Genomic DNA, 24,663 nt, shown 5'->3' with positions numbered 1-24,663 from the left:
GGTTCACTTGAATCTCTTAATCAACGTAAGTGGCATTCTTGAGAGAGAAATCAGAAAAGCAAAGGGGGCATATGAGATAACATTTGCTGATAAGATTAAGGATAATCTAAAGAAATTCTATAAATACGTTAAGAGCAAGAGGGTAACTAGAGAGAGGGTAAGGCCTCTTAAAAATCAAGGAGGTTGTCATTGTCTTTAACCCCAGGAGATACAATAAGTGAATATTTAGTCAGTTTTTGCTGTGGAGAAAAAAATGGAGTCCAGAGAATGCAGAGAAATAAGGTTTGATGTTTTAAAAACAGTTCACATTACAGAAGAGGAAATTCAGGAGGTTTTAGAGAATATCAAGTGGATAAATCTCTGGTTCTTGATCTAATGAATCACGCAACACTGTGGGAAGTAAGGAAGGAAATTCTGAAACCCCCTTGCAGAAGTATCTGGATCATCTATAACTACGGGTGAGGTGCCTGATGACTAAGTGTTTGCTATTGTTTTACCTTTGTTTAAGAAAGGTTGTAAGGAGAAACCAAAGAACTATAGACCTGTAAATCTGACTTCGGTTATTGATAAATTGTTAGAGGTGATTATCAAAGATGGAATTTATGGACATTTGGAGAAATAAATATTGATTAGGAAAGTCCATGTGGTTTTTTGTGAGGAAACCAGTGTCTGTCAAACTTGATTGAGGTTTTTGAGGAAGTTACCAAAAAGGTGGTTTATGGAATAAGCAGTAGATATTGTTTGTTTGGATTTTATTATAGCCTTTGACAAGATTCTGCTTGGTAGACTAATTAGTAAAGTTAGGTCACGTAGGATTCAGGGTGAGCTTGCCAATTGGATACATCATTGGTTTAATGGCAGAAGGTAGGTAATGGTGGAAGGTTGCTTTTTGGACTGGAGGCCCATCACCAGCAGCGTTCCACAGGGATCAGTTCTGGGTGCTGTTTTGTTTGTCATTTATATAAATGATTAGGATGAGAACATAGAAGGCATGGTTAGTAAGCTTGTGGATGACATCAAAATTGGTGGCACAGTAGACAGTGAAAAGGTTTTCTAAGATTGTAAAGGATCTTGATCAAATGGATTAATGGGCTGAAAAATGGCAGATGGTGTTCAATCTGGATAAATGAGGTATTGTATTTTAATAATTAAGGGTAGGGCTTATACAATTAATTGTAAGACCTTGGATAGTGTTTTATAGAACAGAGGGACCTGGAGTGCAGATACGTAATTCTTTTAAAGCTTGTGTCACATACAGGCAGATGGTTAAAAAGGCATTTGGCTCTTTGCTTTATTGATTAATCCTTTGAGTATAGGTGTTGGGACATTATGTTAAGGCTGGACAGGACATTAGTGAGGCCTGTTCTGGAATACTGTCCATTTCTGGTCACCCAGTTACAGGAAGGATATTATCAAGCTGGAAAGGGTTCAGTAGAGATTTACTAGGATGTTGCCAGGTATGAAAGATTTGAGTTAAAAGAAAGGTTGGATAGGCCTTTTTTACTGGAGCATAGGCGAGGTGACCCTATACAAGTTTATAAAATAATGAGGGGCATAGATAGAATTAATGGTCTTTTCCCTAAGGTAGTGAATTTTAAGACTGGGGGCACATTTTTAAGGTGAGAGGAGAGTGATTTTAAAAAAGGCGTAAGCAAATTTATTTCAGAGGGTGGTTCACGTGTGGAATGAACTTCCTGAAGAAGTGGTGGATGCTGCTACAATTACAACTTCTAAAAGATATTTGAATGGATACATGAATAGGAAAGGTTTGGAGGGATATGGGCCTGGAGCAGGCAGGTGGGACGAGTTTAGTTTGGGATTATGTTTGGCCTCTTTGAACTGAAGGGTCTGTTTCTGTGCTGTATGACTCTATAGAAGTAACACTATATTGCAGATGCTAGAAAGCTGAAAACATTCAAAATGATGAAAATACTCCAGTCTGGCCTGCATCTGAGGAGAGAGATACTAAGATAATGCTTCAAATGTTGAACCTCTCTTCAGAACTACTGGAAGTGTCACTCCAATGTCTTAGTTTGTTTTTGAGGGCAGTTTGATCTGCTTTATTCAAAGCAAAAGAAAGCCAGCTTTTAGTCTGCGATCTGATTAGTGCTGAAAGAATTTAATCCAATTTGGAATGTCCAAAAAGCTTTTCTCCATACATTGAGTTTCCGTAATTTACGTTCAAATCCAGCCCAGTTTGACAATTCAAACGTGCAATAAATTCAGGATGAATTGATTTCAGAAATGTAAAGTTTGCATTGGTCAAGTGGAGTTCTCCATCCAAAATCAGAAAAGCTGTAGATATACTGAAGGTACTTTCTCAAAATGTAATCTTGTTCTGATTCCTACAATAACTTGCTAAACATTAAAAAGGATGGTTTTATTAAAGTTTCCTATTATAAAACACACTGCTTCTAAATTGTTGATTTTTAGATTAATCTTGTAACTAAATATACTCATTTTTACAATTAATACGGATAACATTTCCAAAGCAGAATTTCTACTTGAAAAATTGTTGTCTTGTACTCAAATATGCTGTCTCATGAGCAAAGAATTTAGCTGTTTTGGATTAAGACATGAGGAAAGCTAGCATAAATTTTGTGAACAAAGTCAGAAGTCATGACACCAGGCTATAGTCCAACAGGTTTATTTGAAATCACAAACCTTTGAAGCATTGCTCCTCTGTCAGGCGCTTCACCTGATGTAGCAGCGCTCCAAAAACTTATGATTTCAAATAAACCCTATTGGACTAAACATGGCGTTGTGTGTCTTCTGATTTTGCCTACCGCATTCCATCACTGGCACCTTCACACCATCAATTTGTGAAGAAGACTACATTTTATTTTTCATTTTTTTTAGGCCAGCTTTTACCAAATGTTTTCAAATCACATGCTTGGGGAATCCTACACACTCTGCTGGAGATGTTCAGCTATCGCATGCATCATATCCAGCCTCACTACAGAGTCCAGCTGTTAAGCCATCTCCATTCATTGGCAGCTGTACCACAGACTAATCAGAATCAACTTCACTTGTGGTAAGTTATTTTTAACCTTACATATATGAATCTGGCTTGCTACTTCAAAGCTGATTTTAAACTGGAGCATTAGTGTAGTAAAGTTGAGAATCCTGTAAGCTTTTAAAATGTGCCATCAGTTTGCTGAGCTTTGAGTAGTGTAAGTTGCAGGAGTTCAGTTAGTTTGCAAGGCAGAGTAACACTAACAGGATGGATTCAATTCCCACATTGACTAAGGTTCCATGTAGGTTTGTGCTTCTCCAACTCTACCTTTACCTGAGCTATGGTAATCCTTGGGTTAAACAACCATCCGTTATCTCTCTCGAATGAGAGAGCAGCCCTTTGGTCTACGAAGACTATGACAACTTTACCTTTGGGAGTTCGGTTAGCTACGTTGGCTGATTTTATGATGCAGAGTTCAATCCCTGCACCGACTGAGGTTGCCATAAAAGACAGTATTTCTCAACATCTCCACTCACCAGAGATGTGGTGACCCCAAATGAGAGAGCAGCCCAATGAGAGAACATCCCAGACAAAGGTGACTTAGTATTTTTTTAGTGTAAGGTACACCATGGAAGAAAGCCTTTGGAAATTGATCAAAGCTACTTTCTGAGCTGGAGCAATGCTAATTCGACATTGCCTTTTCCCAGATACTGTATTCTGTACGCAATGTTTGAGAAGTAGATGTAGTTGGCTTTCAAATTACATAATATCAGCTTCAGTAGGCACTTGTGATAAATTGTTCCAAATTTGAATAATTGTTTGGTTGAAACTTGGCTTCTTCTGAATTATTCTGTTTCCATGCCACCTTGTAACCAACTCCCTAATCGGTGGAAACAACCTTTTGGCAATTTACCATAAAACAATTTATCATAATTTTGAAATCCTTGTTAAATCTTACAAACAAAATCTAGGTAAGAGGATGAAAGCTTTCCAATTCTTAATGTTTCTAAATGCACTAAATGAAGTGCAGGTTTCTCATTATCAAATCATACTTAGCATATTTTGTCTGGATCCCTGATGTAATGAAAGCATTTGAAGTATATAAGTTAGCTCGCTGAGCATGAAGGATTGTTTTCAGCAGTTTAATCACCAAAATAGGTAACATCAGTGAGAGTCTCTGGTGAAGCACTGATACTATGTCCTGCCTCTCTCTTTCTAGGTCTTGATTTCTTAAGATGGGTGATGTCATTTCAGGTTCTTTTGTTTTCCAAGGGAAAGTAGATAGAGTCTCAATCGACATCACCCACCTTAAGAAACCAAGACCTATAGATAGAGAGACGGAACGTACCACCACACTTTGCCAGAGACACTCAGCGATGATGTTACCTAGTATGGTGACAAAACGTCTGAAAACAAACCTTTAAGCTCAGCGAGCTAACTTAGATACTTATCCTCAATCTGAACTGCAAATCTTCTCAAAAATCACTAGCATTTGAAGCGTTAAAATAAAATATAATTTCATACTTTCATTATTAGTTTTCTAATTGTAACACTCCAGGCCTGTAAGCTGCAGTTAATTTTCAAATAAACCTTGTAATTCAATAATTATTTTATTTTAAATAATAATCCAAATAAAGTTGATGCATGAAATAATGTACATAAGCTCTTATTTTTTGATTGAAAGAAAATTGTGATTACTTAATACTTCTAAATGAAAGGAACCTTCAGTTGTTGTTTGCAATTTTTACATATCACCTCATATTTTGAGGGGACTTTTTTTTATTGTTTTTAAAAAAGATTGATTGATAGTTTAAGGCCAGGTAGGGAAATTGTTTGATGAGGGCAGAGCAGTAGATGTGATATATATGGACTTCAGTAAGGCGTTTGACAAGGTTCCCCATGGGAGACTGATGCAAGCTTAGATCTCATGGAATACAGGGAGAACTAGCCATTTGGATACAGAACTGTCTTCTCCCTTTGAGCCAGAGGGTGGTGGTGGAGGGTTGTTTTTCAGACTGGAGGCCTGTGACCAGTGGTGTGCCAGTCGGATCGGTGCTAGGTCCTCTACTTTTTGTCATTTACATAAATGATTTGGATGCGAGCATAAGAGGTACAGTTAGTAAGTTTGCAGGTGACACCAAAATTGGAGGTGTAGTGGACAGCAAAGAGGGTTACCTCAGATTACAACAGGATCTTGACCAGATGGGCCAATGAGGCTGAGAAGTGCAGATGGAGTTTAATTCAGATAAATGCGAGGTTCTGCATTTTGGGAAAGCAAATCTTAGCAGGACTTATACACTTAATGGTAAGGTCCTAGGGAGTGTTGCTGAACAAAGAGACCTTGGAGTGCAGGTTCATAGCTTCTTGAAAGTGGAGTCACAGGCAGATAGGATAGTGAAGAAGGCGTTTGGTATGCTTTCCTTTACAGGAGTTGGGACATCATGTTGCAGCTGTACAGTTCATTGGTTAGGCCACTGTTGGAATATTGCATGGAATTCTGGTCTCCTTCCTATCGGAAAGATGTTGTGAAACTTGAAAGGGTTCAGAAAAGATTTACAAGGATGTTGCCAGGGTTGGAGGATTTGAGCTGTAGGGAGAGGGTGAACAGGCTGGGGCTGTTTTCCCTGGAGTGTCGGAGGTTGAGGTGTGACCTTATAGAGGTTCACAAAATTGAGGGGCATGGATAGGATAAATAGACAAAGTCTTTTCCCTGGGGTCGGGGAGTCCAGAACTAGAGGGCACAGGTTTAGGGTGAGAAGGGAAAGATATAAAAGAGACCTAAGGGGCAACTTTTTCACAGAGAGGGTGGTACGTGTATGGAATGAACTGCCAGAGGATATGGTGGACATTGGTACAGTTGCAACATTTAAGAGGCATTTGGATGTATATATGAATAGGAAGGGTTTGGAGGGATATGGGCCAGGTGCTGGCTGGTGGGACTAGATTGGGTTGGGATATCTGGTTGGCATGAACAGGTCGGACCGAAGGGTCTGTTTCCATGCTGTACATCTCTATGACTCTATTTGCGCAAGTACTGCTTTGAACATATGAATTAGGAGCTCAAGTAAGCCCCTTAATTCTGTTCCATCATTGAACGAGATCATAGCTAATCGGATTGTAACCTCAACTCCACATACCCATGAATCCCTGATAACCATCGGCTCTCTTGAGTGAAGAATTAATTTACTTTTTATCTTAAAAGTATTTAATAACTCTTCTTTCAACACTAGGGAGAAGAGTTTCAAAGATTAACAATCCTCTAACAGAAAGACCATAAAGATCATAGTATGTCGGAGCAAAATTACATCATTTTGGCCCATCAGGTCTGCTCTGGCATTCATTAGATAGCTGATATATTTCTTAACTGCATTCTCTTGCCTTCTCCCCAGAACTCTTGATCCCCTTGCTAATCTATCTATCTCTGTGATAAAGCAAGCCGAATGACTTGGCATCTACGGGTTCACTATCTTTTGGCTGAAAAACATTCCTTCTCATCTCAGTTCTCAAGGGTCGTCCCTTCACTCTGAGGCAGTGACCTCAGGTCCTAGCCTTTTCTACTAATGGAGACATCTTTTCCATGTCCACTCTATCCAAGCCTCTCCATATTCTCTAATTTCAATGAGATTCCTGCCCTCATGCTTCTAAGCTTTGAGCACAGGCCCAGAGTCATCAACCGCTCCTCATTCAACAAACTCTTCCCTCCCAGGATTGTTCTTGTGAACCTCTGCAGCACCCCTCCAGGATCAGCACATCCTTTGTTTGCATATGAACCCCAAAACTGCTCTCAAATATTGTAAATGTAGTCTGACCAGAGCCGGATATAGGCTCAGCAGTACATTACACCTCCCCACCCTCCCACCCTGCCGACTTTGTATTCTTGCTCTTTGAAATGATTGCTGACATTGCATTTGCATCTGCCAACTGAACCTGTTTGTTAATCTTGAGAGAATCCTGAACTAGGACACCTAAGTCCCTTTGTGCTTCAGATTTCTGAAGCCATTCTCCATGCCTATATTCTTCTGACTGAAATGCATAACCTCTCACTTTCCCACATTGTATCCCATCTGCCACTACTTTGCCCACTCTCCTAGCCTGTCCAACTCCTTCTGCATTCTACCCGCTTCCTCAACACTACTTGTCCTATCATCTCTCTTTATGTCTTCTGCAAACTTAACAATACCCTCAGTTCCTTCATACAGATCAATAATGTATGGTGCGAATAGTTGTGGCCCTGTGAAACTGTACTAGTCACCAGATGCCATCCTGAAAAGGCTCCTTTATCCCCACTGCCTGCCTTCTACCAGTCTTGCCGCTAACACTGTGGATTCATATCTTATTTAGCAGCCTTCTATATGTAGCACAATGTCAGAGGCTTTCTGGAAATCCAAATAGATCATGTCCACTGGCTCTTCTTTGTCTAACTTGCTCATTACATCCTCCAAGAATTTATTGTATTCATTGGAGTTTAGAAGATAAAGGGGAGACTTAATAGAGACGTACAAGATAATACATGGCTTGGAAAGGGTGGATGCTAGGAAATTGTTTCCGTTAGGTGAGGAGACTAGGACCCGTGGACACAGCCTTAGAATTAGAGGGGGTAAATTCAGAACAGAAATGCGGAGACATTTCTTCAGCCAGAGAGTGGTGGGCCTGTGGAATTCATTGCCGCAGAGTGCAGTGGAGGCTGGGACGCTAAATGTCTTCAAGGCAGAGATTGATAGATTCTTGTTGTCTCGGGGAATTAAGGGCTACGGGGAAAATGCGGGTAAGTGGAGTTGAAGTGCCCATCAGCCATGATTGAATGGCGGAGTGGACTCGATGAGCCGAATGGCCTTACTTCCACTCTTATGTCTTATGGTCTAACAGGTTTGTTAATCAGGACCTCTCCTTGACAAATCCATACAGACTCGGCATGATTTTACTTCCAAGTACTTTGCAATCTCATCTTTAATAATGCACTATAAAGTCTTACCAACAACCACAGCCACACTATCCAGCCTATAATTTCCTATCTTTTGTCTCCTTTCTTAAGCAGGGGGGTTACATTGGAAAAGGTCATCTCACCTTGGTCTTAATTTAATGACCCCTGATTTTTGAACTCTGTTTCCTCATTCTAGGCTCGTCCACAATAGCAAAACAAAGTGCATGCTCTCAGAATCCACCATGCCAAGATCTCTCATAATGTTGTTTATCTCACTAAGATCACATGTCATTCTTCTAAACTCAAATGGAATGGGACGCAGCCATTCTAACCTATCTTCATATAACAATTTTACCCCCTCAGCCACCAAAAGAATCCTAGGTAACACTACAGTAGTAATCTGATGGCTTTTACATCTTTCACATGTATTATAAATTTTAACTCAATACTGCAGAGAGAAATGAAAGTGAAGGATATGAGCATGAGTACACAAAAAAAATTCCAAAACCCTCTGGAAGATTGTGTTTATTATACAGTCAAATATGGCAACTAAGTCAGTTCCCACAAATACCAAGTGCTCAGTTAATGTGCTCTAATAATTTAGAGGATAAAATGTTGGATAAAACTCTGGGAGACCTCTCTGTTCTTTAACTAGCTCTAAGGAATCATTTGTATCTGCCTGATCAGGACTCTGTCAGAGCTGAGGCAGTACTAAAACAATGAACCAGTACAGCGAAAAAAATCAGACTTGACGTCCAAATATTGGAATGGTGTTTATTCTCTTGACCTGACTTGGAAGTAAGAGTTCTAGCACTGAGCCAAACTGGTTAACTTAGTGTTGAATACAACTGCAGAGGTAAGGTGGACCAGAAAAATAGAAAGACTGAAATTCCACAATGAACTTGAACACAGCAGATACCAGTCTACAGTAGTTTGTCTTCCATTAGTCCATTATTAGCTCAATGGAGCCTCTCATTCATATAGGTACAATGTTAAACTCTAATTCTGAATGTATTTGAAAGCAAGGTCATCACAGGTTTGACCTTTTGAACTCTTGTGATTAGTTTTTCTGTACTTTGTAATAATTCTACTATTAAACTTTGGAAAAGGCTTGAATATGGAACTAGAAATTTAACACTAACTTGGTAATTATCTTTTTTTTTGACCATTTAGCGTTGAAAGCACAGCTCTCCGGTTGATCACCGCTTTGGGCAGTTCAGAAGTGCAACCCCAATTTACACGGTTTCTCAGTGACCCCAAAACAGTTCTTTCTGCTGAATCTGAGGAACTGAACAGAGCTCTAATTCTAACTCTAGCAAGAGCAACACATGTAACCGGTAAATATCGTAAATATCAATGTGAAAATTCGGTTGTGTTGCAACTATTGTGAATTGATCCATATTTAGAATGTGCTCATTTTTAGTCAAATATCCTGCAGTCATATGAATTAAGAAATTATGTATTAAAGTCTGTGAGAAGATTTGTAGCTCGGGTGCTTGTTGTTGTGGTTCTGTTTGCCGAGCTGGGAATTTGTGTTGCAGATGTTTCGTCCTCTGTCTAGGTGACATCCTCAGTGCTTGGGAGCCTCCTGTGAAGCGCTTCTGTGATCTTTCCTCCGGCATTTGTAGTGGTTTGAATCTGTCGCTTCCGGTTGTCAGTTCGAGCTGTCCGTTGCAGTGGCCGGTATATTGGGTCCAGGTCGATGTGCTTATTGATTGAATCTGTGGATGAGTGCCATGCCTCTAGGGATTCCCTGGCTGTTTTCTGTTTGGCTTGCCCTATAATGGTAGTGTTGTCCCAGTCGAATTCATGTTGCTTGTCATCTGCGTGTGTGGCTAATAAGGATAGCTGGTCGTGTCGTTTCGTGGCTAGTTGGTGTTCATGGATATGGATCGTTAGCTGTCTTCCTGTTTGTCCTATGTTGTGCTGTACTTGCACGGGATTTTGTACACTACATTGGTTTTGCTCATGCTGGGTATCGGGACCTTCGTTCTGGTGAGTTGTTGTCTGAGAGTGGCTGTTGGTTTGTGTGCTGTTATGAGTCCTAGTGGTTGCAGTAGTCTGGCTGTCAGTTGGAAATGTTCTTGATGTATGGTAGTGTGGCTAGTCCTTTGGGTTGTGGCATGTCCTCGTTCTGTTGTCTTTCCCTTAGGCATCTGTTGATGAAATTGCACGGGTATCCGTTTTTGGCGAATACGTTGTATAGGTGTTCTTCTTCCTTTTTTTTTTGCAATTCTGGCATACTGCAGTGTGTTGCGGCCCTTTTGAACAGTGTCTTGATGCAACTTCTTTTGTGTGTGTTGGGGTGGTTGCTTTCGTAGTTCAAGCCACTCACACAAACCAAGTCCGGAAGCGACAGATTCAAACCACTACAAATGCCGGAGGAAAGATCACAGAAGCTCTTCACAGGAGTCTCCCAAGCACTGAGGATGTCACCTAGACAGGGGACGAAACGTCTGCAACACAAATTCCCAGCTCGGTGAACAGAACCACAACAATTATGTATTACTTTGTTTCTGGAATTCTTGCATTTGTCATTGAGATATGAGCAGCACTGGCAAGGTTGCATTTTTTTTTCACTCATTGCTAGGTTCTCTGAGATTATGGTGTAACTCCTTGAACTATTGGTTTTTGGTATTATTTTCTTAAATAATAATGACTGAACCATTTTGTAAGGGATCAAAGATCAGACCCTTGATGTAAACTGAAGTATAGATCAAATTGGAAAGGGTTGTCCGGCAGTGTTCACTAAGGAAAGTTAATGAGGTCTGCTGCAAGTATCAATTGAGATGTATTGAACACAATTTGAATTAAAATCTCTGTCCCTAACTAGTGAAGTACTAAGGTGATCGTGATCCCTGGGTTGCTAGTCGAATATCACTGAAAACTGTGACACTTTAAAACATTGTTTGAAGGCTTCTTGACCTTTTCCAGAACGGTACCATTCAATACAGTACAGGAACAGGCCCTATGGCCCCCAAGCTTGCACCAGTTGTAATCTTTATTTGGACTTGCTACTTATTGTGTGTGCATGGTTTGTATCCCTATGTTTGCCTCCTGTTCATGTCTACCAGAATACACCTTAAACATTGCTAACGTTGCCTGCATCCACCACCTCCACTGGCAGTGTATTCCAGGCACCCATCTTTCCCTGTGTGAAACCTTTTCCCCACACCCCTCCTCTAAACATTCCCCCTCTCACCTTGAACCTGTGCCCTCTTATAGAACATAGAGTACAGCATAGAGCAGGCCCTTTGGCCCACTACCTAATGCAAAATATAATAACCTACGCACCCCTCAACTCACTGCTTTCCATGTGCCTGTCCAGCACTCGCTTAAATGTCCCTAATGACTCTGCTTCCATCACCACCGTTGGCAACGCATTCCATGCATTCACAACTCTGTGTAAAGAACCTACCTCTGACGTCCCCTCTATACATTTCCCCAAATATCTTAAAACTATAACCCCTCGTACCCATCAATCCTACCCTGGGAAAAAGTCTCTGGCTATCGACTCTATCTCTTTTTCTCATTATCGTTTATACCTCGATCAGGTCTCCTCTCTTCCTCCTTCTCTCCAGAGAGAAAAATCCAAGCATTTTTGAGCAGAGGTCAAACAACACTGACCTCCAGGCAGAATAACTTTCATCTACAATCACTCTCTGCCTTCTGTCAGCCAACCAATTCTGAATCCAGATAGCCAAATCTCCCTGTATCCCATACTTCCTGACTTTATGCATGAGCCTGTCATGGGGAACCTTATCAAATGCCTTGCTGAAATCCAGGAACGGCATTCACCTCCTTCCAATCATCCCGTATGACTCCCATGGAGAGTGAGGAGGCAAATATCCTCGCCAGCAGCTTAGCAACCTCCTTTCTCACTTCCTGGAGCAGCCTAGGATAAATCTGGTCTGGCCCTGGGGACTTATCAATCTTAATGTTTGCCAAAATTTCCAGCACATCAACTTCATCAGTCTTGATCTGGTCAAACCTGTATCCCAGCTCCTCCAAGTTGTCATTTATAACAAAATCCCTTTCTTTAGAGAAAACTGAAGCAAAATACTCATTTAGGGCTTCCACTATCTGCTCAGACTCCACGTACAAGTTCCCTCCACTATCCCTGATCAGCCCTACTTTCTCCCTGATCATTCTCTCGTTCCTCACATATGGGTAAAATGCCTTTGGGTTCTCCCTAATCCTATTTGCCGAGCCTTTTTCATGCCCCCTCCTGGCTCTCCTCAGTCCATTTCTGAGCTCCTTTCTATCAAGCCTGTAATCCTCTAAAGCTGTGCTACATCCTTGCTTCCTTCACCTTACATAAGCTGCCTTCTTCTCGTCATCCAAGGTTCTTTAATCTTACTCCTTCTTTTCTGTCTCAGAGGAATACATGCATGCATCACTCACAATAACTGCTCCTTAAACAGTCTCCACATGTCTGCTGTGCCCTTTCTGTGGAACAATTGCTCCCAGTCAGTACTTCCCAAGTCCTGTCTGATAGCGTCTTAATTTCCTTTTCCCCAATTAAATATCTTCCCTCGGTAACTGCTCATTTCCTTCTCTAAGGCTATATTAAATGTTGAGCAGTTGTGATCACTGTCATCAAAGTTTTCTCCCAACGCGAGATCTGACACCTGTCCTGGCTCATTGCCGAGCACCAAATCCAAAATGGCCTCTCCCCTCGTCGGTATGTCTGCATACTGAGTAAGGAAGCCCTCCTGAACATCCCTGACAAAAACAGCCCAATCCAAACCATCTGCACTCAGGAGGGTCCAGTCAATATTGGGAAAGTTGAAATCACCCATAACTACAAACCTGCTACTTCTGCATTTTTCCAGAACCTGCCCGCCTATGCGTTCTTCAGGCTCTCTACTGCTGTTAGGTGGTCTGTCGAAAACCCCCAATGAGGTGGCTGCTCCCTTGCTGTTCCTGACTTCCACCCATACTGACTCAGCAGACAGACCTTCCTCAACAAGCTTCATTTCTGTAGCTGTGATAACTCTCTGATTAGCAATGCTACACCCCCTCCTCGTTTTCCACCCTCCCTGTTCTAAAGCTGAAAAATGTGTTGCTGGAAAAGCGCAGCAGGTCAGGCAGCATCCAAGGAGCAGGAGAATCGACGTTTCGGGCATAAGCCCTTCTTCAGGAATGAGGAGGGTGGGCCAAGCAGGCTAAGATAAAAGGTAGGGAGGAGGGACTTGGGGGAGGAGCGTTGGGAATGTGATAGGTGGAAGGAGGTTAAGGTGAGGGTGATAGGCCGGAGAGGGGGTGGGGGCGGAGAGGTCGGGAAGAAGATTGCAGGTCAAGAAGGCGGGGCTGAGTCCAAGGGTTGGGACTGAGATTAAGTGGGGGGAGGGGAAATGAGGAAGCTGGAGAAATCTGCATTCATCCCTTGTGGTTGGAGGGTTCCTAGGCGGAAGATGAGGCATTCTTCCTCCAGGCATCGTGTTGCCATGGTCTGGCGATGGAGGAGGCCAAGGACCTGCATGTCCTTGGCGGAGTGTGAGGGAGAATTAAAGTGTTCAGCTACGGGGCAGTTGGGTTGGTTGGTGCGGGTGTCCCAGAGGTGTTCTCTGAAACGTTCCGCAAGTAGGCGGCCTGTGTCCCCAATGTAGAGGAGGCCACATCGGGTGCAGCGGATGCAGTAAATGATGTGTGTGGAGGTGCAGGTGAATTTGTGACGGATATGGAAGGATCCCGTGGAGCCTTGGAGGGAAGTGAGGGGGGAAGGTGTGCGCACACATTTTGCATTTCTTGCGGTTGCAGGGGAAGATGCTGGGAGTGGAGATTGGGTTGGTGGGGGATGTGGACCTGACGAGGGAGTCGCGGAGGGAGTGGTCTTTCCGGAACGCTGATAAGAGAGGGGAGGGAAATATATCCTTGGTGGTGAGGTCTATTTAGAGATGGCGGAAATGACGAAGGATGATACGATGTATCTGGAGATTGGTGGAGTGGTAGGTGAGGACCAATGGGGTTCTCTACAGGTGGCGATTGGAGGGGCGGGGTTCAAAGGCGGAGGAGCGGGAAGTGGAGGAGATGCGGTGGAGAGCATCGTCAACCACGTCTGAGGGGAAGTTGCGGTCTTTGAAGAAGGAGGCTATCTGGGTTGTTCGGTATTGGAATTGGTCCTCCTGGAAGCAGATGCGGCGGAGGCGAAGGAATTGGGAATATGGGATGGCATTTTTACAGGGGGCAGGGTGGGAGGAGGTGTAGTCTAGGTAGCTGTGTTCTAAACCCTGGAACATCAAGCAACCATTCCTGCCCCTATGAAACCCATGTCTCCTTCATGGCCACAACATCGTATCCCCAAGCACTGATCCATGCTCTAAGTTCGTCACTCTTATTTCTGACACTCTTATAGTTGACATTTCCATCCTGTGGGAAAAGCCTCTGACTACCCATCCTAAGGCTGTCCTAATTTTGTAAACCTCTATTAGGTTACCCCCTTTAATGTAAGGAATTGGAAAATAAAAGTAAGTTTTGCTACAATTATGCAGGGCTTTGGTGAGGCAAGACCTTGATTCCGTGTGCATTTTTGGCTGTCATATTTTAAGGAAAGATTGGAGTGAATGCAGTGAATCTTTGCTAGATTGATTTCTGGGTTGAGGGGGTAGCCTACGATGAGAAGCTGAGTAATGAGTTGGACCAATACTCTTTGGAGTTTGGAAGAATGAAGGATAATCTTATCAAGGCATACAAGATTCTGAAAGGGCTTGACACTGTGGACGCCAAGTTTCTCCTGACAGTGGAACTCAGTCCGTGAGAACACACACTCAAGGGGACACTCAATTTACACTGAGTTAAGATTTAGAAGTTTGTGAATTTTTGGAACTGCATGTCCTAGGAGTTGTGAATGCTTCATTGTAGAATTTATTTAAAGCTGAGATGGACAAATGTTTGGTGTAGGGAAATCAAGGGATATAGGGAAAAGGTGAAGAAGGCCAACTGTCTGATAATTTCAAATGGTGGAACAGATTCAAGGAGAGATGTGGATGCTGCTGTTTATTATTTTGTAACCGTTGCACCCAATAAAATGCTAATACTGTTGTTATCCTCTAATGTTTATCTTGTCTTCTCTTTTTTAAAAAAAGACTTTTTTACAGGCTCTGAATCTATACAAGGTACCTGGTGTAAAGACATCCTTCAAACAATTATGGTTTTCACTCCTCACAACTGGGCTTCTCACACACTCAGCTGTTTCCCGGCTCCATTGCAGGCAAGATAAACTTTTGTTTGTATTCTGAGATAACCTGGTGGCAAATATTAACATACATACATAAAAGGTATATGAATTCATGGGCTCCAGCAACAGAAATCTTAATCTTGAATGCATTATTTTATTTATCTGAATCGTGATAGACAAATATTAATGTATTTTTGATTTGGTTGTGGGTATGTTCTCCGAGCTGGGAAGTTGATTTGCAGGCATTTCGTCACCTGTCTAGGTGATATCTTCAGTGCTTTGGAGCCTCCTGTGATGCACTACTGTATAGTGTCTTCTGGAATTTATTTGGTTCTGTTCCTGCTACTTCTGGTTGCCGGTTTGGTTGCCTGTTGTAGTGCCTGGTATGTTGGGTCTAGGTCTGTGTGCTTGTTGATGAGTACCATGCTTATAGAAATTCTCTGGCCATTCTCTGTTTTGGTTTGTCCTATGATCGTTGTGTGGTCCCAGTTGAATTTGTGGTCCTTGTCATCTGTATGTGTGGTTATTAGGGACAGCTGGTCTTGGCGTTTAGTAGCTAGTTTGTGTTCGTGGACGCGGATTGTTAGTTGTCTGCCTATTTGTCCTGGTGAGTTGTTGTCTGAGTTTGGCTGTTGGTTTATGGGCTGTCATGAATCCTAGTGAGTCAGAAGCCAGTTCTGAGATTTTTTTATATAAGATTGCATGGCTAGTGAGTTAGGTCATGACATGTCCTCGTCACGTTGTTTGTCTGTTTGGCATCTGCGGACGAAGTTGTCGGGGTACCTAGTGGCAAATACTCTGTAGAGGTGTTCTTCTTCCCTTCATAGGTCGGGAATGCTGCAGTGTGTTGTAGTCCTTTTGAACAGGATCCTAATGCTGCTTCTCTTGTGTGTATTCGGTTAGTTGTTGTTGTAAGTCAGGATCTGGTCAGTGTGTGTGGCTTTCCCGTACACTTTTGTGGTGCTTTCACTGTTTTTTGTTCTTCCTACTATCACATCCAGGAGTGGGAGTTGATTGTTGGTTTCCTCCTCATATAAATCTGACCCTTGTGAGCATGGTATTGATAATCTGGTATGTGTTCATGATTTCTGTTCTGTTATTGAGAACAAAAGTGTCATCCACATATCGATCCAGAGTTTGGGTCAGATTTGAATGAAGGATGTTTGTTCCAATCTTTGCAATTGATTCTGCTATGAGCGCAGAGATGGCTGAGTCCATAGGTGTCCCATTGATCTGTTCATATATTTGGTTGTGGAACATGAAGTGTGTCACCAAGACAGGTCTAGTAGTTTGAGTATGCAGTCCTTGTTAGGTTCCCCATCGTGTTGTCTGTTCTGTTTGTCCAGGAGGCTGGCTTTTGTCTCTTTGGCTAGGGTTTTGTCAATTTGAAGTGAATAGTGCTGTTACATCAAAGGAGACGATTGCTTTGTCCTTGTCCATGCTAATATTCTTGATGTTGTCTAGGAATTCCTGTGATGATTGTAGGAGTATTTGGATTTGCTTATAAGATATTTTAGTTTTTGTTGAAATTCTTTTGACAGTTTCTGTGATGAAATTCCAGGGAATGCCACAGTGGGTCTAAGTGGTACATCTGCTTTGTGTACTTTGGGTAATCTGTGAAATCCTGGGGTGGTGTTGCTTTATGGTTTCAGCCTTTGTGCGTCAATCCTGGTCATTAGTCCATTTTTTTGTAGGTTCCGTAGTGTGGTGTTTATTCTATGGTTAGCTCTGCGTGGGTTCACGCTCTCTGTGTAGGTAGGTTTCAATATCTGCAAGTAGTTTCTTTGATTTTTGAATATATTCAGTTGTGGCCATGATGACCATCATTTTGCCAGTGTTTACTGGTACTATTGATTGCATTCTTATCATTTATGAGTGTTTTTAGGGCTTCTCTTTGGTGTTGGTTGTTCACTTTGTCTTTTGTTAGTAAGGATACAATGGCTTGTCTGACTGCTTGCTGCATCTCTTTGGTTAGTCTGTTAGTTCTGAGCACACATTCTAATGCAGCTAGGAAGTCTTTTGATTTTGCGTCCCTGTGGTTGTAGTTGAGTCCCTTGGCTAGTATGACTTTCAGTGTCTGTAAGATATCTGCTGGAGAGGCTTTTTACCCGGGTGTTGTCTTCTCTGCTGTTGGATAGCTTATACCAAAATCCACAAGCCTGACCACCCTGGTCGACCCATTGACTCAGCATGCTCCTGCCCCACTGAACTCATTTCTACCTACCTCGACACTGTCTTACCACCCCCACCTCCCCCCCCCACCCCCTCACAGTCCAGGAACTCCCCACATACGTTCGAGACACCACCCACGCCCTCCACCTCCTCCAAGACTTCCGTTTCCCCGGCCCCCAATGCCTCATTTTCACCATGGATATCCAATCCCTCTACACCTCCATCCGCCATGACCAGGGTCTTCAAGCCTTCCGTTTCTTCCTCTCCCAACGTCCCCAACAGTACCCTTCCACCGACACACTCACTCGTTTAGCCGAACTGGTCCTCACCCTTAACAATTTCTCCTTCGAATCCTCCCACTTCCTCCAGACCAAAGGGGTAGCCATGGGCCCCAGCTATGCCTGTCTCTTTGTTGGCTACGTAGAACAGTCCATCTTCCATGATTACACCGGCACCACTCCCCAGCTCTTCCTCCTCCACATTGTTGACTGCATTGGCGCCACCTCGTGCTCCCACGAGGAGGTTGAGCAATTCATCAACTTCACCAACACATTCCACCCTGACCTTAAATTTACCTGGACCATCTCTGACACCTCCCTCCCCTTCCTGGACCCCTCCATCTCCATTAATTACGACCGACTTGACACCGACATTGTTTTACAAACCCACCAACTCCCACAGCTACCTGGATTACACCTCTTCCCACCCTACCCCTTGCAAAAATGCCATCCCATATTCCCAATTCCTCTGCCTCTGCCATATCTGCTCCAAGGAGGACCAGTTCCACCACAGAACACACCAGATGGCCTCTTTCTTTAGAGCCCGCAATTTCCCTTCCCACGTGGTTAAAGATGCCCTCTAACGCATCTCATCCACATCCCACACCTCCGTCCTCAGACCACCCCCACTCCCCAACCGTAACAAGGACAGAACCCCCCTGGTGCTCACCTTCCACCCTACCAACCTTCGCATAAATCAAATTATCCACCGACATTTCCGCCACCTCCAATCGGACTCCACTACCAAGGATATATTTCCCTCCCTACCCCTTTCCGCCTTCCGCAAAGACTGTTCCCTTCATGACTACCTGGTCAGGTCTACGCCCTCCCAACAGCCCACCCTCCCGTACTGGCACTTTCCCCTGCCACCGCAGGAATTGCAAAGCCTGTGCCCACGCCACCTCCCTCACCTCCATCCGAGGGCCTAAAGGAGCCTTCCACATCCATCAAAGTTTTACCTGCACATCCACCAATATAATTTATTGTATCTGTTGCTCCCGATGCGGTCTCCTCTACATTTGGGAGACTGAACACCACCTAGCAGAGCGCTTTGGGGAACATCTCTGGGACACCCGCATCAATCAACCACACCACCGCGTGGCCCAGCATTTCAACTCCCCCTCCCACTCAGCCGAGGACATGGAGGTCCTGGGCCTCCTTTACTACTGCTCCCTCACCACCCGACGCCTGGAGGAAGAACACCTCATCTTCCGCCTCGGAACACTTCAACCCCAGGGCCTCAATGTGGACTTCACCAGTTTCCTCATTTTCCCCTTCCCCCACCTTTCTTTCAGGGTAGGTGCCAATTTATTGCAAATTTTGTAATTTTCTTCACTCTATCTATCAAAGTCAGAAGTCACATGATACCAGGTTATAGTCCAACAGATTTATTTGAAATGACAAGCTTTCAGAGTGCTACTCCTTTGCCCAGCCCAGTCCAACACTGGCATCTCCACATCATCGTCTCTGTCAAAGGCAGCTGCTAAATGTAAGCCTAAAGTATTTGTACACGATATCCATAACTGTACTACAGGATGAATAATGCTTTAATTTAGCCTTGGCATGGGTACCAGAAATAATAGAACTAGCCATTGTTTAGTTCATATAACTCCAGACTGACAGCATCATATCATCCGACTTTATGGCTTAAGTTAAAGGGTAATCCGCATTCATGATAAAGTTAATAGGTGACAAGAATAAAACAGTAAATTACAACAAATTCTTGATATTCAGGAAGTTAATAACATGTATTACAAAAGTCTAAAATGTAAACTTTCGTTAAAATTTGTTAACACAACCTCTCAGTAGACACATTAATGAACTTTGACAAATTTCTGTTTGCACCCTCCCCATGATATAAATGAAGATACATGAATGTCAACTTGGTTAATGCCTTTGTTTAATTAGTGCCAAGGTATGACTACTTTCTATCCTAGGTTAGAGTGGTGCTGAAAAAGCACAGCCGGTCAGGCAGCATCCGAGGAGCAGGAAAACCGATGTTTCGGACAAAAGCCCTTCATCTTTTGCCCGAAACGTCGATTTTCCTGCCCCTTGGATGATGCCTAACCAGCTGTGCTTTTCCAGCACCACTCTAATCTAGACTCTGATTTCCAGCATCTGCAGGCCTCCCTTTTGCCTACTTTCTATCCTAGCTTATCCTAAGGATTTTTAAATTAATAATTTTCCCAATTAATCATTGGTGACCCATTTTGTCCCTGCTCTGTCACTGCAGGAATTAATTGAAAGAGGTTTCCAGAATGGTCAACAAATTCAGACAACTCCAACTCTTAAGTACAATGCCATTTGCTTTGAATAAATTCTGCCTCTGAGCTGGAATTTGTGTGTTCCTCCCTGTAATTGAAATCATTAAAAAAAGGTTTGTTCTAAAATGTAATCTCCAATCAGGTAATGTGAATCCGCAATTTACCAAGAGAATAAACCCTTTCAACGGAAGTCACCGATGACATTTTTAGTTGTCACATTACTAAGCCTAGCTGCAAATTTCTGAAGAATAGAATTTTATGAATTTAAACTCGTCAGGGCCTAAGCTCTATCACATGACGTTCTTTATGACAGCTTCTAATATGGGGCTATTTTATTTCTATGTCCATGTTTTCACTGGTATCTGTTTTCTGATTATTAGACTGGAACAGTAGTTTTATGCTTGCTTGTTTCTATACCATGGAATTGTAAAAAAAAATGTTAATTTCTCCAAAACTTGGTTAAATGGTTAAATATGAAAGAGTTTGAGTATTGCTGGAAAGAGACTTTCACAAAAGTTTTTGTCTTCTGCTTGTCAGACCATTAGCATGGATACCAATGTAAAAAGGTACAACATTTTATACTGTAAAAAAAGGATTGCTGATTGTTTATCAGTGGACTCTAATTTGTAGAGGTTGCCATGGAGAATACACCATTTAGAAGATTGATGGTTTAATGCCTCCTTTTTAAAAGCTGTCAGAATCAAAGAAATATGCCAATGGTGTTGGATTTTCTCTAAATGACAAGGTTTCGCTGGTGTTTGAATGACCATTGTTTAATAATTTGATTTAGCAAACAGCCCATTTTATATTAGAAAGTCTTTTAATTGTCATTGGAGTGATTCACATTGGAACTGCCCAAGGCAATCAATCACTGCACTTGTCTGGACAACATCTACAGAAAAATACCACACTATGACAGTGAGTGAAAAGTTAGCCTGAGAGATGGGTTTAATGATGAGCCTTTGAGTAGCAAATAGTTGGAAGGTTTTAGAGACGATCAGTAATTTCAAAAGGAAATTTAATTTCCCCTTAGGAGACTGCAAGGATAGAGGGGAAACTAGGACCCAATGGTTTGTTCTACAGAGGCTCATGGACACTAATGGCTGAATGGTCTCCCACTATGCCATAATGACTTAGAAAATTGCAATGCATAGGGCATAGCTGGTTGAAGGTTAGTGTTGGGGAAAAGTGAGAGAGAAGTCTGTCAAGGACCAAAGTCAGGAGCAGAATCTGTTATGGACATGGGACAGAATTGGGTTGGGGTCATGGTGGTGGTGAACAGTGAAGGAATTCAGGAGGAAAAGAAAACTGAGGTGCTGTGGAATTTGGAATTAAAAGGGTTGAATGAATTCACTTAATCAAGAATGGGATAAGGACAGCAGAGGTTTGGATCAGTTGAGGATGATGGAGAATGACAGGTTCACTAAGAAAATATTAAAGTTATGATTTCAGCAGCAAATGGCTTAAAGAAAGTGTGGCGATGGGCAACATTTCTCATTTGGAAGTGATTGTGATGGAGTTGAGCATAATGTGAAGATTACAACCTTATATGGCACAATCTAATTTTGGTTCCCCTCTGGTGATAATGAGGAACCTTCTTGAATCCGTTGCAGTCATTGGAATATCAGGACAACTACGTATTGGGAGGACAACTTAAGGATTTTGACCCAGTAACTGTGAAGGAATGCCAATATAGTTCCAAGTCTGTGAGACTTGAGGGGAACTTGCAGGTGGTAGTGTTCCTGTTGTCCTTGGTCTTCTAGGTTGAAGAGACCTTGGATTTGGAAGGTGCTATCTGTTAAGCCTCACTGTGGTAGCCTGCTAGCAATCAAGTTCTACTAATTATGGAGCCATCACAAAATTAAAGATTTTAACAACTATGCAAAATTCTCTGATTTATCTGTGCCAGTTTGAAACACAACACAGGTCAGATTTCTGTACTTTAAAAATAATGACCATATATTAGAAATAAATAGGTTCTAACAACAGATAAGCAATTATGAATAGTCAGGATATAACTGTACTAGTTAAAGCTCTAACCCACTTTAAAAATTTTTCCATCTACTTACATGTACCGTCATAAGAGAAACATGGGTGTTATGAGTAGAGGGAAAGACCAAGAAGTAGTTCAGTGGTTCCTGTCAACACGGTTGTCTGAGATGATCCTTTTTCTAATCAGAATGCTGTTTCTCAATTGTTTTTTGCTATTTGTTTTTATTTGTAGGAGGCAGGGATTAAGAAAGTCTCTGACTTCTTAATTAAAAGTCACAGCTTATAGCAACTAATGAAGGAAAATAAATTAGCTCTCTTCAGGTTTGGGGTGCTTTTTATTGCAGAACTGAAACACACCACCTCGCCTGCTGGAAATCCATTTCCTTCTGCCAAACATTGATACCCCCTAACTGCTCAGCTACCAGAGAGCTGCTAATATAGTTGTTGGCAGGCAGGGGACCTTTATCATTGGTCTGTGTATTGTCAACCAGTAATCAATCATCTTGTTGTCAATTAAATCTCTGTGTACGTACACCTCTGGCCTCAGCTCTTCCGCAGATAGGTATTCCTCACTACTTGAAATGACATCTGTGTAAACAGCACTTGCAATGGATTTCAGTTAACTTACTTTTTAAAAGTGCAGAGATCCTTCAGCAATCTTCAATTTTCAGAGCTAACTTTTCATATTTCAGTCCAGAATCAAAAATTGAGTAAAATAAAAAGATGGGCTATTTTTATTGACAAAGACCTTCATGAGTGACTGCAGTGCACCTTTTAAAAGGTGTAAACTGCTGCCACCATGTATTGTTAGTCAGGGATCGAATATTGAAGATCATGGTTGTGGTGTCAATCAAGGAGCCTGCTTTGTCCTAGATGATGTCAAGCTTCCTATGTGTTGTTGAAGCTGCACTATGTGAACATGTCGAGAATATTCCATCACCCTCATGATTTATGCCTTGGAAGTAGTAGTATTGCATTGGGAAGGCGGGAGATTAGTTCGCTAATGCAGAATTTCCAGTTTCTGACCTATTTTTGTAGCCACAATAGTGAGATGGATGCTCCAGTTTAGTTTCTGATTAAACCAGAGCTGATAGTGAGGGATTTAGTGATGCTAATAATATTGAACATCGAGGGGTTATATTTAGATGCTCCCTTATTGGGGATGTTTATTGCTTACCACTTGTGTGGCATACATGTTACTTGCTTCTTAGCAACCCAAACCTCCAGTATCTGAGCATTCACAATTGGTGCTGAACATGATGCAGTCATGAGTGAACATTGCCATTTATGATCTTATGATGGAGGGAAGGTAATTGAGAACATAGCTGAAGATGGTGTTCTGAGAATGCTATCCCAAATATCTTCTGTACTGTTGTGCTGGCCAAAACAATTGACTTCTAATGACATCAGCTTCCTTTTTGGTTTCGCTCAGTCTGTTTAATGATATGCTGTATTGAATTATATTTTTATGTCGAGGGTAGCCACTCTAACCTCATCTCTGGAGTTCTTTTGTCCATATTTAGATGAAGGCAGTAATGAGATTAGGAGTACAGTAGCTCTGGTGGCATCCAAACAGAGCATCAGTGACTAGCTTATTCCTTTAAGTGTTGCTTATTAGCAATGCCAGTTATTCCCTCCATTATTTTGCTGCCAGTCTTGCCTTCATGGTTAATCCTTTGAGTATATGGGTTGGGAAATCATGTTGAGGTTGTACAGGACATTGGTAGGACCTCTTCTGGAATTCCGCGTCCAGTTCTGGTCACTCAGTTATGGGAAGGATATTATTAAGCTTGAGGGGGTTAAGAAGAGATTTACCAGGGTATTGCCAGGAATGGGAGGTTTGAGTTTTAAAGAAAGGCTGGGACTTTTTTCATTAGAGCATAGGAGGTTAAGAGGCAACCTTTATAGAAGTTTATAAAATAATGAAGGGTGTAAGTAGACTCAATGGTAGTTGTCTTCCCCCTAAGATGGGGGACTTCAAGACAAGGGGGTACATTTTTAAGGTGAGAGAAGACAATTTAAAACAGCACAAGGGACAAATGTTTTAAGCAGAAGGTGGTTCGCATTTGGAATGAATGTTCTAAGGAAGTGGTGGATATGGGTACAATTACAACCTTTTAAAAGGTGTTTGGATCAGTACATGATTAGGAAAGGGTTGCAGAGGAATGGGCTGGGGCAGGCAGATGGGACAAGTTTTTAGTTTGGGATTATGTTCGGCATGGACTGGTTGAACCAAAGGGTCTGTTTCTATACTCTGTCTGATAGGACATTAATTAGGTTGGATTTGTTTGATTGTTTGTGCGCCAGTAATACTTGGGTAATTTCCCACTTTTTGGGTAAGTGCCAATGATTTACTGTCTTGGAACAGATTGGTTAGAGGCTCACCTTATTCGGGAGCACAAGTTTACAGTGCTTTTACATTTTGCAGAGGTCACTTGACCTACTGTGTACAACCAATATTTTCAGTTTTGGTTTTAGATAGCCAGCCTTCTCAATAATTTATTACTGTGCTCTGGTTGTAGCAATTAAATCTTCCATTTTACAAACTGGCTACCTAAAGTGAAATGTACATGGACAGTTGAGATTTCCAGAAAAGCAGCCTCTTACAGTGTTAGTGAGACGTGAAGAGATGTGAAATAGTGAAAAGGATTGTTTTATTTACTGGTTGATTTCACTCAATATTGCATACAAGTAGTCAAGGAAGTATTCTACCTTTTTAGGTAAATCATGTTTAAAGTTACAGGAAAATAATCTGATTGGGAGTGGTCTGGAAAAGGGATAAACTGAAGAAAAGACTGCATCTGTGATACTGGCATGGAAATGTATCTCAGAGTGAATCTGCTTTACAATTTTATTAGAGCATTGATATCTAAGTTATCCATATTAAACTAATCTCAGAA

At 42.0% G+C, this 24,663-nt stretch overlaps 1 protein-coding gene across 3 annotated transcripts in view; it reads left to right on the top strand.

The window, feature by feature from the left end:
- The window catches only part of med23 (mediator complex subunit 23), a 112,893-nt gene that overhangs the window by 43,067 nt on the left and 45,163 nt on the right, over positions 1 to 24,663 (top strand). For 2 of the 3 annotated variants that reach the window (XM_072556400.1, XM_072556381.1), the window contains 3 exons: positions 2,860 to 3,034; positions 9,051 to 9,214; positions 14,966 to 15,090. In XM_072556400.1, the coding sequence (XP_072412501.1) occupies positions 2,860 to 3,034; positions 9,051 to 9,214; positions 14,966 to 15,090 (464 nt within the window). The remainder of the gene's footprint in view (positions 1 to 2,859; positions 3,035 to 9,050; positions 9,215 to 14,965; positions 15,091 to 24,663) is intronic. The other variant, XM_072556391.1, reaches the window with a different exon arrangement.

Source organism: Chiloscyllium punctatum, chromosome 3 (assembly GCF_047496795.1).
Source record: "Chiloscyllium punctatum isolate Juve2018m chromosome 3, sChiPun1.3, whole genome shotgun sequence".
Lineage (NCBI taxonomy): Eukaryota > Metazoa > Chordata > Chondrichthyes > Orectolobiformes > Hemiscylliidae > Chiloscyllium > Chiloscyllium punctatum.
Note: the sequence above shows the minus strand (reverse complement) of the source record. Positions and strands in the feature narration are given on the sequence as shown.